At 37.5% G+C, this 15,182-nt stretch overlaps 2 protein-coding genes across 2 annotated transcripts; one reads left to right on the top strand and one right to left on the bottom strand.

Moving 5' to 3' along the window:
- Nucleotides 1-5,521: 5,521 nt before the first annotated feature.
- Nucleotides 5,522-6,930, top strand: LOC101091896 (olfactory receptor 51A7-like). Its single transcript, XM_003992798.3, has one exon. The coding sequence runs from the start codon at nt 5,744-5,746 to the stop codon at nt 6,677-6,679; it is 936 nt and encodes a 311-aa protein (XP_003992847.1). The 5' UTR covers nt 5,522-5,743; the 3' UTR covers nt 6,680-6,930.
- A 4,715-nt stretch (nt 6,931-11,645) lies between these two features.
- Nucleotides 11,646-15,156, bottom strand: LOC101081408 (olfactory receptor 51T1). Its single transcript, XM_045038815.1, has one exon. It carries the CDS (start codon nt 13,576-13,578, stop codon nt 12,634-12,636), a length of 945 nt encoding a protein of 314 aa, XP_044894750.1. The 5' UTR covers nt 13,579-15,156; the 3' UTR covers nt 11,646-12,633.
- Between the last annotated feature and the right edge of the window lie 26 nt (nt 15,157-15,182).

Below are 15,182 nucleotides of genomic sequence, written 5' to 3'. Positions count from 1 at the left end.
TCTAATCTTGTTTATTTCATATACCTATGTATTGGGCACCTTTGCACTGCTCCTATTTTAGGCCTTTGCCCCTCCCTCTCTATTTTGGGGTCTCTGTACCCCCTTTCTATTTTGGGTTGCCTTTGCACCTTCCTATTCCTGGCACCTTTGTGCCTCCCTATTCTCAGGGTGCCTTTGCACTCCCCTATTCTTGGGGTGCCAATCTGATTTACCCAAACTTGGGTGTGAGCATTTTATGATTTTGCATTTCTTTATGCCTTATCAACCCTGTGGTGTAAGCCCAGGGGATTCATAAGCTTATCCCCCACAAGTTACTAGAAGAAGAACTTTAGAACAGGGAGCAGAGGACAACCTAATTATACCAAATGAGTCACAGGAGATTGGAAAGGTAGTAATGTAAGAAGCAGTATCAGAAAGTCCTTGGCATCTGGCAGGAGAGTAAGACACACTTAGATTTGAATTCCAGTTTTATCTCTTACTAGCTGTTTCTTTCCTTCCCAAATGATAAAACAGAGATAATATTAGTACCTGCAGGATAGGGTTGCATTCAGAATTAAGTAAAATGATGTACATGAAGAGTTTAAGATATCGTTCATCTAAGAGAATGTATTCCTGAATTTTAATTCTTATTAGTAATAACATATAGGACTTTCTCTCAAGACAGTCAACACTGAAGAAATATTTCAGTAATTTATCTACAAAAGGAGCTGTACTTGAGAAACAAATGCATTGGGCCCTCTGATGCGAACTACTGCCAGTAGCTTTACTGTGTTCTGGACTGATAGGGTTTGCCAACCATAGCTATCTTCAAAGTAATTCTGCTATTTTACTACCTCCTGCTCATCCATAAGGCTATGAGGCTTTGCAGATATTTATTTCCAAGTTCACAAAAAAAAATTCGGACAAACATTTTGAAAGCAGAATTATCTACATGGAAAAATTGTCTAACACAATGTTTAATATATAATAATAGTTACTAATGCTTTCTTTTTGCCTTCTTTTTAAAAAATATCTACCTCACTTTTTCTCCCTTCAGCTTATTAAGAACGATCTCTTCTCCTCCTCACTTCTTGATCTGGCTAAACCAGTATTGATTACATACCTTTACCTTTACTGTTTCACAGTTGGTTCTATTTGCTGATTTTTGTTACCAACAAACTCTATCGGCCTTTTATCTCTCAACTGATGCAATTTTGTCAGAAATGAAATTGAAACGACTCATGTTGATTGAAATAGCTCTGGAGGTAACTCTGTAGGGTACTGGAACCAGGAAGTGATAAAGTTCAAGGTTTCAAATTTTCTTCACATTTATATTGCTTATTGTATCACTAATTTTTATATGTCTTCCAAAAGAATTTCCTTGTGCAATTTCCTTGTGATTATTTCAGTTTTTAAACTTACTAGTTACCATGAGCTAGAAAGCATGATATAATTGAAAAAGCTTGAATTCAAATGGCATTAGTTCAAACTGTAAGTAGAAAGAGTTATGGGTCCCCAGGAAAAGAAAGACAAGATACAGCTTTCATGACCCAAGAAAAATCATTTCAGGCCCCCACCTCTTTTCATGATCTATACCCTACTTGCCCAAGCCCACTTTCTGCAGAACTTCCTAAGAGATGTCAAAATTACAAAGAAATGCAAAAACCTCAGGAGTTAAGGACTTTAAGGGAACAAAGGGAGTGCAAAAACCAATAGTTTCTACCATGCCAGGATATAGCCTGATGGTATCAGAGACAACGAGTGGTAAAACCCCCAAGTGCTGCTTCAAAAGTGAGCAAGACCCCACCTTCCTTACCCAAGATAAAGAGCCCCAAACCCCAGTTAGTTAATACAGTTTATACCTGGTCTCCATGCCCACAGCCCCTTCCCCATGTCTGACAGTTACCTCTGCTTCATTATAATGTCAAAGTCTGGGCCCTAAACGGAGCAAGAGCTTCATTTACATAAGATAAGATACATGCATAGACACGGGTTTTTTTGTTTTGTTTTGTTTTTTGTTTTAACTTTTTTAATGTTTATTTATTTTTGAGAGAGAGACAGAGTGTGAGCCTGCAAGGGTCAGAGAGAGAGAGGGAGACACAGAATCTGAAGCAGGCTTCAGGCTTTGAGCTGTCAGCACAGAGCCTGACACAGGACTGGAACTCACAAACTGTGAGATAATGACCTGAGTCAAATATTCACCCTACTGAGCCACCCAGGCACCTGGTGCATAGACATGTTTTGAAGTAAGCTTGCACAACCTTGTGCCTGCCTTTACATGGGATGACAAAGCTCTCCTTTCTGAATATTCATCCTAAACCCTAAATAAAATGAATCCACTCACCTCTGTGGGGGAGTCACAGCTTTGGAAGTTATTCCCCATGATCCTATTTGCTGCATATAAAATTCCTGTTTTGTGACAACTCCCCCTAGTGTAGTCTCCATCTGTAACTCACCAAGGAGCAAATTCACCTTAAGGTTACAAAACCTCATGTCTTTTCATAACAATATATATTTTTTCAAGATCTTAGTTAATCTCTCTATGCTTTAGTTTTCAAGTTTGTGAATCAGGAATAATAATACCATGTAGGGATTAAAGGAACTAAAAAATATAAAACATCCAGCACAGGGGCGCCTGGATGTTTCAGTAGGTTAAGCCTCTGACTTCAGCTCAGGTCATGATCTCACAGTTTGTGAGTTTGAGCCCTATCCATGTTGGGGTCTATGCTGATAGCTCAGAGTCTAGAGCTGCTTTTGATTCTGTGTGTGTCTCTCTCTCTTCTCCTCCCCCACTCATGTTCTGTTTCTCTCTTTCTCTCCAAAATAAATAAACATGAAAAAAATTAATAAATAAGTAAAATAAAAATAAATAAAAATAAAACATCCAGCACAGTTCAATAAAGGTTAATCTCAACCCTTCCCTTTTCCCTATTTTCTCTTTCAATCCACTCTACTTTTCTTCTTTTCTTCTCCAGATCTTAGAATAGGGGGATAAAATGAAGTGTTCTATTTATCTTTCTATGAAGTGATTTATTTATGTATTTATTAATTACCTAATGACATATAAAAGGGTTAATAAGCTATCTTGATAAATGTATTTTTTATTTTACATATTTTATTTGTTGCCTCTCTTTTATAAATGTATTTTATAAAGAATATACTTTTAAACTAATGCTAATACCAAGATCTTCTAATAAAATGTATTTTTAAAATACAAAAAATATTTTGTTAAATTAATATATCAATTGATACTGTCTTTATGATGGGGAAGCATAAGGCAAGCTGAGGGCAAAGCCCAAGCTAACAACCTCTCCCTCCCCAGCAAGGTGGGATGTGTGTGATATTCTGCAGGCACTCCTGGCTGCCCAAGAACAAAGGAAAGGAAAGAAAACAAATGGCTAACTGATACAGATCACAGTCTTCTAGGACAGGAGTTTCCATCATTTTGTAAATCTCTTAATAAATTATAAGGCAATCTTATTAATAGCCTAATTTTCAGAAACCAATAGACTCAGTTTCCTGGAACCCCCACATTATCCTCCCTCCGTAGTGAGGTAGGGAGCAAAGGCAAGAAGGAAATGGCAGGTAAAATTAAATTTCCTTATAACCTGCAGCCCATTGACAAATACTTAGGCAAATATAGAGTCTAACATTTCTCTGAGAATTCCCAACTGTTGTAATGTTGTAATGTTAACGTCTTACTAGAGGAAAAATGACCTTAGCTTGATAATAGCTAGGCCTCCTAAGAGTCTTCTTTATTATATTAGCCTTCTTTAACATATGAAAGTCCTTCTGGAGGCCTCCTTTTTGCCTTTATTTCCCCCAACTCCATAGTACATAAACAGTCACTTTTCGCAACCCCAGTGCAGCTCTTTCAGTCCATGGGTTCTGTCCCCATGCTTTAACTGAAATCACCTTTTTTTGTACTAAAGACATCTCAAGAATTCTTTCTTGGCTGTCAGCTCCAGACCCCCACCACTCCCAAACCCCATAATATAGAAGATTATTTTTTCACTTACCTATTTTATATAACAAATATTTATTGAGGATTTACTGTATATCAGAGTGAAGTTAATACTGTAATTGGATTTGAGCAAGGGAACACAGCATGACCAAGGGAGCGAGTGTATTCAGGGAAGGCCTTTCTGATGATGTGACCTCTGAGAAAAAGCTGTTAGAGCCAAGGAAGCAGCCAGTAATGAGACGGGAAGTTTGATGGAATGTTTAAGGATATTTAAAGAAAAATATTTAGGGCATAAATGCTTTGTGAGTGAAAGGAATTAGTCACTGTGATATTGTGATTTATAATAAATATGTTTGGTCTTCATGCCTATTTTTGGCACTGAGTTCCCTTGGAATTTCTTATGGGATGAGAGAGACAGAGTTGACTTTTCTCATGTTAAAATGGTAACTTCTGGATCTCACCTAAGATTGGGGGCTGTTTGCCTGAAGAACCAATCATATGATTATAGGGTTGGAACTTTCAGTCCCATACCCCTGCCATCCAGGAAGGAGACAGGGAGATAAACTAATTGAAAATCTTGTGTTTCTGATTCCTAATAGTCAAGAGCACTCTGATAAAGCCCAAGCTTCTCAATTAAACTCTCACTTCTCTAGGAAAGGGGTAAAAACCAACATGCTCTATGTATCTTGGAACCCCATTGTCCCCATTAACTTAATTCCATAAAGAAAGAGAAAACACTTAAAGGAACATAGTAAGCTCAGTTGTGTATAAAAACAAAAAACAAACATAGTTGTAGAGCATCTATTTATCTTATGGTGTCAGAAAAAAAAAAAAGGATTCAGAGAATACCAGTCTTCCTCATCACCAACATGTCTACCACTTTGCCACTCATCATGGCTGGCGTATAGTCCAATTGGCTAAGTCACTTTGTATTTATGAGAGCATATGTTGGACTGTAAAGCAAGCCTAAGAATCTCTCTCTCCTCCCATGCTCATGGATGGAGAGTACTGATATGGATTAATCATGTTAAAGAACATTCTATCTGCTCTATATAAGAAAATGGGATTTTTCACTATACTATATAAGAGAGGGTTAACAGTCAAGTGCACATCACCTATTTTCTGTCCTTTCTTTGTACTTCTTCCTGTGGAGAGCTTGTGAGTAAGATCAGCTTTAGAAGCTCAAGCCCTTGCCTAAAACATATTTGGAGCAAAAGTCTATAGAAATTAGAGAAACCACTTAGTATCCACTCTCTTAAATCTACTTTCTCCAGGTTCCTGTTTTTTTTTTCTTTTTGTTTGTGTGTGTGGGGGGGAGGGTTGTTTTTTATTTTTTGGGTTTTTGTTTTGTTTTGTTTTTTGTTTGTTTATTTAATTCTAGGCTTACTCTGGACCAAACTAAAAGAATTATCCTATGGTTCAGCATAACTGTATAAAATTTTTCATTAGATTGGGATGGGAAGGGGAATATCCTAATAGAAAAGGGGGGAATTTATTTGCAGGTCACTGCTCTTTATGTGAGTAGTTTTTCTGAAGACTTTATGGAGAAATGTGATTGGTAAAGATAGTTCCTATATTCCTGGTTCTCCTTGTCAGTTAACATTATCTGACACTATTACTAATAGTTTGTTCAGAAGAAATACTTCATTCTTTTATTCCAGGATATGAGTCTTTCAAAACTGTATTTTCTTTATGTCTCAGAGGAAAGTGCTGAAAGGAGTGTTTTTTATGCTGAAAATGTCATTTATGTTAAAAGTGTCATTTCAGATCTGGGAATAAACACTTTCCATCTGATTCATCATGCACAGTATCAATTCCTCTAACATTGAGATCACCACCTTCTTCCTGATTGGAATCCCAGGACTGGAACATATTCATGCTTGGATCTCTGTCCCCATCTGCTTCATGTACCTGGTGGCCATCTTTGGCAACTGCACCATCCTCTTTGTGATCAGGACAGAGTCCTCACTCCATGCACCCATGTACTATTTCCTTTCTGGGTTGGCTGTCTCTGACTTGGGCCTCTCCCTCTCATCCCTCCCCACTATGCTGAGGATATTTGTTTTCAATGCTACAGGAATTTCCCCAAATGCCTGCTTTGCTCAAGAATTCTTTATCCACGGATTTACAGATATGGAGTCCTCAGTGCTCCTGGCCATGTCTTTTGACCGCTTTTTGGCCATACGTCACCCTCTGAGATATAGCTCTATCCTCACCAATGCCAGAGTTGCCAAAATGGGCCTGGTGTTTCTAATTAAAAGCATGCTCTTAGTCCTCCCATTCCCTTTCACTCTCAAAAAATTGACATATTGTAGGAAAAGCCTACTTTCTCACTCTTATTGTCTACACCAGGATGTCATGAAGCTGGCCTGCTCTGACAACACAGTCAACTTTTTCTATGGTTTCTTTGTTGCCCTCTGTATGATGTCAGACAGTGTGTTCATTGTTGTGTCCTACATATTCATCCTGAAGACAGTGATGGGAATTGGATCCCATAAGGAGCGGCTCAAGGCTCTCAACACCTGTGTCTCCCACATCTGTGCTGTGCTCATCTTCTATGTGCCCATCATTGCTTTGGCCTCCATGCACCGTTTTGGCAAGCACAAGTCCCCAGTGGCCATGATCCTCATTGCGGACGTTTTCTTACTAGTACCACCTCTGGTGAATCCCATTGTATACTGTGTGAAGACGCAGCAAATTCGTGAGAAGGTTTGGGGGAAATTATGTCTAAAATAAAGGTATGGGGAAAAGTAAGGCAAGGTCAACCAAGAGTGGAGAATTAAATAATATATCTCTAAGCAAAGTATTATAGATGTTTATTATTATCTCCCTTAATCATCCTTATAATCACTACAACACGTGGGCTGGGCACTGAGGTCTGTGAGCCTAGGACTGATGCGGGCATTGACAGGTGAGTATGGAATAGTTTTACAATACTATTAAAATCATGAATCGATATACTGCTTTGGAATTTTAGTTACACTGTTTACAGCACAAGGGTAAATACACATAGAAGTAGAGCTTGTGCCCCCTTATGGAAAATGAATCCTGGGGCACCTGGGTGGCTCAGTCAGTTAAACGTCTGACTTTAGCTCAGGTCATGATTTCACAGTTCACAAGTTTGAGCCCCGCGTCGGGCTCTATGTTGACAGCTCAGAGCCTGGAGCCTGTTTCGGATTCTGTGTCTCCCTGTCTCTCTGCTCCTCCCCTACTTGTGTGCTTTCTCTCTCTCTCAAACAAATAAAAACATTAAAAAATTTTAGAAAATAAATACCAACGGAGTTGGAAGTTAAAAGGTGTTATGCCAATCCAATTGGATTTTCCTTCAGGCAGCCTTCAGACATGTATTTGTTGAGGGTTCTTCAGTCAATTCAATGAAAATCCTTGATTTCCCACTTAAGGAAAGAAGTGTACTGTTAAGTCCAAATTGGTTAAAATTTTTCTCCCTTTTCTCTTTCCTTAGTAATCAAATAGGGACAACCAGTGATTGTTTTTAATGTTAGAGCTTTCATAGCCTGGAAATATGAGAATAAACTCTCTCACAACATCCTTTAAGACAGATCAGATTTTTTCTCTATATTACAACAGGGCTCCAAGAAATTATAGTTCTTAAAAGGAGAATGAGAGAGTATGCTGCTAGTAGTAGGAGATAGGAAAGCTAGTAGTTCAGTAATTTTTAAAACATTGATATTCTTAACTACTTTAAAATAATGGCTCTCATGCTTGTTTAGGCACTTGGTATTTTGACCTATGATATATTCAATTACACTAAACAAGTTAGAAATAATTTTAAACTAGCAGAAAATATGATCATATGTTAAGTAATATAAAATCATATTCATACATATATGGTTCCATTTTTTGAAAAGATAAGTGGCCCAGGGGAACCTCAGTGGCCCAGTCGGTTAAGCATTCAACCCTTGATTTTGGCTCAGGTCATGATCTCATGGTTCATGAGATGGAGCCTGTCTTTGGCTCTGTGCTGACAGCACAAATCCTGCTTGGGATTCTCTCTCCCTCTCTCTTTGCCCCTCCCCCACTCATGCACATGCACACACTCTCTCAAAAATGAATAAACATTAAAAAAAAGATAAATAGCCAACTAAAGTAGATTGGTTATCTCAGTATACGTTCTGTAAAATTCATCTGTTTCCTATTCATCTGTTATTTGTGAGTACTTCATAGTAGACAAAGTATAAAACATAAATTTTAGAATAAGTCAACCAAAACTCTTAAAAAGTCTGTACTATGGATTGGGAAAAAATGATTGGTAATCAATTTCAATGTTTCATTATCTCAGTTGAACTCACAAGTATTTAGTATTGTTTGTTCCAAAGAACCATTTTGAACAAGATGTTCTCTGTTGAATAAATATTCTTATATATTTTATGTCCCCAAGTGAGTTTAACTGAGTTCTTATTGCACAAAAGCTGACCCATTCTGGATGCCCATAGTTTAACCAAGGAAGGGAGGGACAAACCATTGGGCTTCCTCCCAGGTTGATTTCAGTTATGTTATTAATTCACCTGTCTTACTTCAATTGTGTTTCCTTAAAGAAACTGTATACATTAAATTTATTATCGTATCTCCAGACTTGTACGCTGTATATAATGACATCTGGATAGCAGTCTGACACATTTCTCAACTTTGAGAAAAGAAGCACACATGCACACACACACACACACACACACACACACACATACACACAAACCTTTGAACAGTCAGAATATGATGATAAATTGTAAGCACACAGAACGTCTAGAATGATAAAAACACTATGGCCAAATGAATAAGATGTAACTATAAATTTTAAGTCAAAGAAGTTGCCCTGAAAAATAGTTCATGTCCTGTTTAGCCACAAGAAAAAGTAAATAGGTTGTCATGAAAGAAACAAGAAGAATATTATCCTCCATTTTTTTAGTATTTGCCCTCAACTAAGAAACTCAGATCTTTACAAAACAGAAACTGCTCAAGTCATAACATGTCAATAATGTTTATCTGGATCATAAGAGTGAATAGGCTAACATCTGTTTTCCTCAATTATCATATAGGCTCAATGTATTCCCAATCAAGCTTCCAGGAACATTTCACTGAGAGTGTAGCAAAATAATTCTAAAAAAAGTTTTACAAATGTCAACTGGAAAATATAAGATAAAAACAAATAGAAAGTGTAATAAAGTTTCATATGATAGCAACATTTATTAAACAGCTATAAAATTGCATGTAGTTTGCTCAACAAATCAATGGGAAGAACAACGAAAGAATAAACACTTCAACATACTCTAAATGATATGAAAGTAATATATAATTAAGGAATATCAGAACCTTATTGAAAATAGGTTATTCAAATAATAGTGGTAGAAAAAATTACAACCTATTTAAAAAACCATAATTGTGTGTGATCCTTTATTACACACAAAAATAAACTAAGTAAACTGGGAATTAAGTACAAAGATGTTTTTTCAAGTTTTTATTTAAATTCCAGTTAGTTAACATATGGTATAATTCAGTGTTCACCAGGCACCAAACACTGGGTTATATACTTACTTGTATTAACACAATTAACTTTTGTAAGAACATGGGAAGGTAGATTTTATTAATCCCTCCGGTTTTGTGGATTTAGAAGCTAAAGCTTTGAGAAGTTAAACAAGTTTTCCAAAAATACAGAACTATAAAGTGTTAGGAGCTTAAGTCTAAACCCATTTCCAGAGCCTACAACCTCATGCACTACAGCAGACCAACTATTATTTTATCTCCTTATAAATTTAATAATTCACATTCTAGGAATAGAAGAACACAATCAGAGGGGTGATCAAATATTTATTTCTAATATAAATCAAGGATTATTGTCTATGATAAAAATACTGTAAACTACTGAAATGTTAAACATAAACCATGATACACAAATAATATTAAGTATTATTCACCTATGCAACACAGAATCAACAACTAAGTGGCATTTGTTAAGCACTATATTAGATGATAAGGATTAAATGAAACTTACATTTATGCTATCAAGGGGTTTACAGTCTGGTGGTGGGGAGAACAGTAAATAAAAAATTAAATCCATGGAGTAAAGTATGATAAGTTTAAGCACACATATAAGAAAGCAAATAAAAGAATAAAAGACTGGTAACTTGACCATTATAGTGGAGAATCAAGTGAGAGAGCTTCCTAGGGGAAGTAAAGTCTAAAATAAAGTCTAATATAAAAATGTAATATATGATTAACAGAAAATGATAAATAATTTCAAGCAAATAGGATATACATCTGAGTATACACTACTATCCTAGTTAATAAATGTATGTGTATGTACACATATGTTGGCTTATTAAAAAAGATAGTTATATATCGTAAAATTCCTCATTAGTAGGATTGTGAGTGATTTTTGTTACCTTTTTAATCACAAAATTTTAACTGTATATAGTACACATATGTGTGTATAATTATATGTACTTACATACATACAAGATATAATTAGAACAATCCCCAAATTATTAAACACATCCTTTGAAGTAACAACAAAACACATTCATGTCCTATTAACAACTGCTATGGGGAATAAAAAACATTGATAACAGTGTTTTTGGTACTGAGCAGGTGAGTTACATTTTAAGCCAGATATGAAAAGCACATTTGGAATAATAAAAGATTAACAGACATGCAGTAGACTGCCTTAAATATTGGCCATGATAAAACTGGAAGAATGCTTGCACATTTATAGAATTGTTTACCTAAAACTCTTGAAATTCAGAGTTTCTTATACTCTAAACATCTCTATAACCCTGGAGGCATTACCCTGTATTCAAGCACAGCTATATTTCTGTGGTGAAATGTGTAGACATTCACTCAATGTAGAATAAATAATGACCATAAATACATTCATACCTGTTTATGCTAGCTTTTGCTGCCAATAAGTTTTGGCTCCAAACTTAGGAAAAAATTTTTAAAGTGTTTTTCCAGATGATAAAATTCAGGAATTGTAAATGGAGTTGGGGATCTAAGAACAAAAACTTTTAGAAAGGTCTGTAAGGAAGCAATTAAGGAGCCATTAGCATTTGTAAGAACTGATGAGGAAAAGTCTGGATAGTTAGAGTAGGGTGTTCTCTGGCATGTCTACTCTGCCACACGTTGATTCCAGGATCAGAGACTGGTGTCTCTTGGTTTGGGCAAAGCAGTCACAAAATTGTCAGTGTTTGAGCAGAACAGAAAGCCAAGGCAAACACACAAGAGTTTGGAAGCGGTATTCCTTGTCTGCCAGGAGTAGGAAGGTGATGTAGGAGAGGAGACAAGTGGCTCAGATCAGAATATCTGCTTGGTCTCCTGTGCTCAGACATGAATTATCCTGAGTGGAACAGAGTTTCATAACTTTGTATGTAAAAAAAAACAAAAAACAAAAACAAAAACAAAAAAAACTTAGGAGAATTCCCCCAACATCCCATCAACTCTATAGTGAGGTTCCTTCTATTCTATTATTACTATTATTGTTGTTGTTGTTGTTGTTATTGTTATTATTATTATTGTTAATCTTTATTTATTTTTGAGAGAGAAGAGACAGAGTGCAAGCAGTGGAGGAACAAAGAGAGAGGGAGACACAGAATCCAAAGTAGGCTCCAGGCTCTGAGCTGTCAGCACAGAGCTGGACACAGGGCTCAAATTCACCAACTGTGAGTTCATGACCTGAGCTGAAGTCTGGTGCTTCACTGACTGAGCCACCCAAGCACCCCAGATTACTTCTTGATCAAATAAGTATTGTTAAGCAAGGTATTCTAAAGATTTCCTACTAAGCATCAAAGTCACTGTTCAATTCTACAATGACAAGTACACCAAAAGGTCCAGGAGCCCAACAGCTAGGTAAAAACTTAACCACCCATGAAACAAGGGCAAATAGAAAAAAAGTACTGTCCTGAAGCCCAGCAGATACGGAAGAGGTGCTTCAGAGTGAGAATCAGAACTGTATTAGAATATCTAGGCAATGGGAAAAATAATGAAGAATGATATGTAACTTTAGATATTGGACTCATTGGAGGTATAACAAATAGCAATTAGTTCAGTGACAATTTCACGTTTGCTGAGGAGAAAAAGGATTCAAGAAAAGATAGAGGTTCAGGGAGTGCATCTGCAAGGAGATGGGGCTCCCTAGAAGTGACTTTAGGAACTGAAATCAGTGTGTAAGAGTTTCCTAGAGTTTTAAATTACAACTTGCAATGTGCGTGTTTTTGCACACACGTAACTCTTTCACTTAGCACCTCAAGGAAAAAAAAAAAAATCTCTGATGCCCCCTGGGAAATCTGACCACAGAAATAAATGACTTTTGGCAGCTGAACACAGACATAAAATTATATATATTAATTTTTGGTCTAAGAATTACCATTTTTAGGCAGATAATTAAATTGTTCAACCAGAATAAAATGATATTATTGTGCTTTTAATGTGCACAGGAGTTCCATATAATTATTTTAAATGTTTGAGGGACATATACACAATTAATTTGGTTTTGAATGGTAGGTTTTTTTTTAACTTTTGATAAGCTTAGGGGAAAAGTATTCTCTTTCTGCTCCTATGATTTAAGTGAAACTGCTTCAGTAACTAAAATGCCTGGTGGCACAGACCCAGATCCTTTTATTGCTCAAATATAACTTCTCTCTCCTTCAACCCCAGGGTCCTCTATGACTCCTCACACTGGGACCCTATGAGCCCTTAAAGTGGAGCAGCTGGAGCATAGCCTGTCGGATGGTCTTGGTCTTCAAGCTGTAAATGACAGGGTTCAGTACAGGTGGTAAGAACAAATAAACATTGGCCAAAATGCTACAGACCACTTTTGGGGTGGAGCTGAAAAGGCGGTGTGTAAAGGACAGGCTGATCATTGGCACATAGAAAACAGTGACAGCACAGATGTGACAGACACAAGTGCTGAGAGCTTTTTGTTGTTTCTTAGGGGCCACGATACTCAAGACGGTTCGGAGAATCAGAACGTAGGAGAAAAGAATGAACAGTAAGTCAGTGCCAGTCAGGTAGAGCTGAAGAAACATGCCCAAAAAATTGCTGATCCAGGGGTTGGAATATGTGTATTTAATCATGTCTGGATGGTAGCAAAATGGGTGGGAAAGCTCTTGGCCTCCGTGAAAAGATACTCTCGTCAAGGCTAGAATCATGGGAAAGATTAAAATTACTTGCCGTATGCAGATGACCAGTCCAATCACCAAGATTATCATGTCTGTGAAGACAATAGCATACTTCAGTGGGTTACAGATAGCCATGAGGCGGTCAAAGGCCATGGCTACCAGCACTGAAGACTCCAGGAAGGAGAAGCCATGTACAAAGAACATTTGAATGAGGCAAGCTTTCAAGCTAATCTCCCGGGCATGAAACCAGAGAACCCCAAGAACAGTGGGAAGGGTTGAGATGGTCAGACATAGATCAACAGCTGACAGCATGGCGAGGAAATAGTACATGGGCTTGTGAAGACTCCTCTCAACAATGATGACGAGCAGAATCGTGCTGTTTCCCAAGAGGGCAATGGCATAGAGACAGCAGACAGGAATAGAGATCCAGACATGTGCAAGTTCCAGACCAGGAAATGCAGTGAGTAGGAAGTTTGAGGAAGATGATGTAGTATTATTGAAAATCACCATGGTGGGTTGAGAACACACCCTGAAAAGAGAAACAACAATTGTAGTGTTTGTCTTATTGGTCCTTTTTTCAAGTTCTCTAGTATAAACTGTTCCCAAATTACACAGTTGTTTTTCTGTATTCAAAATCCTCCATCTAAATATGGCACCTATTGCATAATTCTACAGTATATTGACTTTGTCTTGTCAGAAACTGGCCCCAGTTTTCTTCCTCTGTCTTCTCCCAGTTATAACCATCAGTCTCTCTAGGCTCATCCCCACCCTACTGCTCAGACTAGTCCTAAAGCTGGAAGTGGGAAATGCATATAGGCTTATGTCATACACAAGCACACACACCAACACAGTGACAACTGATGGGTCTTTGCATTAAGTGCCCAAGCAGTATAGTTGCTCAGGAAATAGTAGACAAGCACACAAGAGCCACTGGGCACCTGTGATGGCATACTCCATGATTTTCTTGCTGGAAGCTGGTCTGGGATATTGTATCCGAAGGTATCCTTGTACCTCTATTACCCAGCCTCTTCTAGTAGACTCTATTAGAAGTCTCCTTTTGGTATCTGGGTTTCTTTATTCCTTTTCCTATAGTGGGATGGTTTCTATAATTTGTCCCTTCCCACTCCATATATATATGGAACTTGGATTTATCTTATGGTCTAATTCTGTATCTCTGCATACTTTTCCAGGGTATTGAAATAAGTAGGTCTTATCCTCCTTTTCTCCATCTTACACCTTGGGATACTTGTTTCTACTCCTTCCCATGGATAGTTAGCATGTGACTCCGAACCAAGTCATTGTGAGTAGACTGCTCTAATGAATCCTGTGAAAATTCCAAACAGTATTCTGGAATACATGATTTCAGGTGTCCTAATCTAGATATAGCAGGTACGCTTAGACAAAACACCCATATAAAAGTCATGAGAAAGGACACCTGGGTGGCTCAGTCGGTTAAGCATTTAACTCTTCATTTTGGCTCAGGTCATGATCTCACAGTTTGTGAGATGGAGCCCCATATTGAGCTGTGTGCTCACAGTTTGTAGCCTGCTTAGGATTATCTCTCTCCCTTTCTCTGCCCCTCCCCCATTCTCTCTCTCTCTCTCTCTCTCTCTCTCTCTCTCTCTCTCTCTCAAAATAAATAAACTAAAAATAAGTCATGGGAAGCACTCAGCAACATGTGATGAATGCCTTTGTAAAAAGCATGGATGGGATGGAAGTGGAGATTAATAACTAAACAGGAATCACTCTGAGACATGGAAAACTGAAGTGACATCACAAATTGGAATATAAAGTAGTTCACTGAGTGAGAAAGTCCATAGAATGGCAGCTGTATAGAAAACAGAGATGGTGTCATATTTAAGATGACTGTTGCAATTCTATTTAGGGTGTGTTCACTGACATCATCATTGCTGGTGTCATCATTGCTGATTTTAAAATTTGTACCTAGGGTATATAGTCATCAACAAAGAGCTAAGAGGGCCGCCTGGGTGGATCAGCCAGTTAAGCATTTGACTTTGACTCAGGTCAGGATCTCACAGTTCATGAGTTCAAGCCCCATATTGGACTCTGCACTGACCATGTGGAGCCTGTTTGGAGTTCTTTCTCTCTCTCCT

This window comes from Felis catus, chromosome D1, assembly GCF_018350175.1.
Source record: "Felis catus isolate Fca126 chromosome D1, F.catus_Fca126_mat1.0, whole genome shotgun sequence".
Taxonomy (NCBI): domain Eukaryota; kingdom Metazoa; phylum Chordata; class Mammalia; order Carnivora; family Felidae; genus Felis; species Felis catus.
This window is presented reverse-complemented; position numbering and strand designations above follow the sequence as displayed.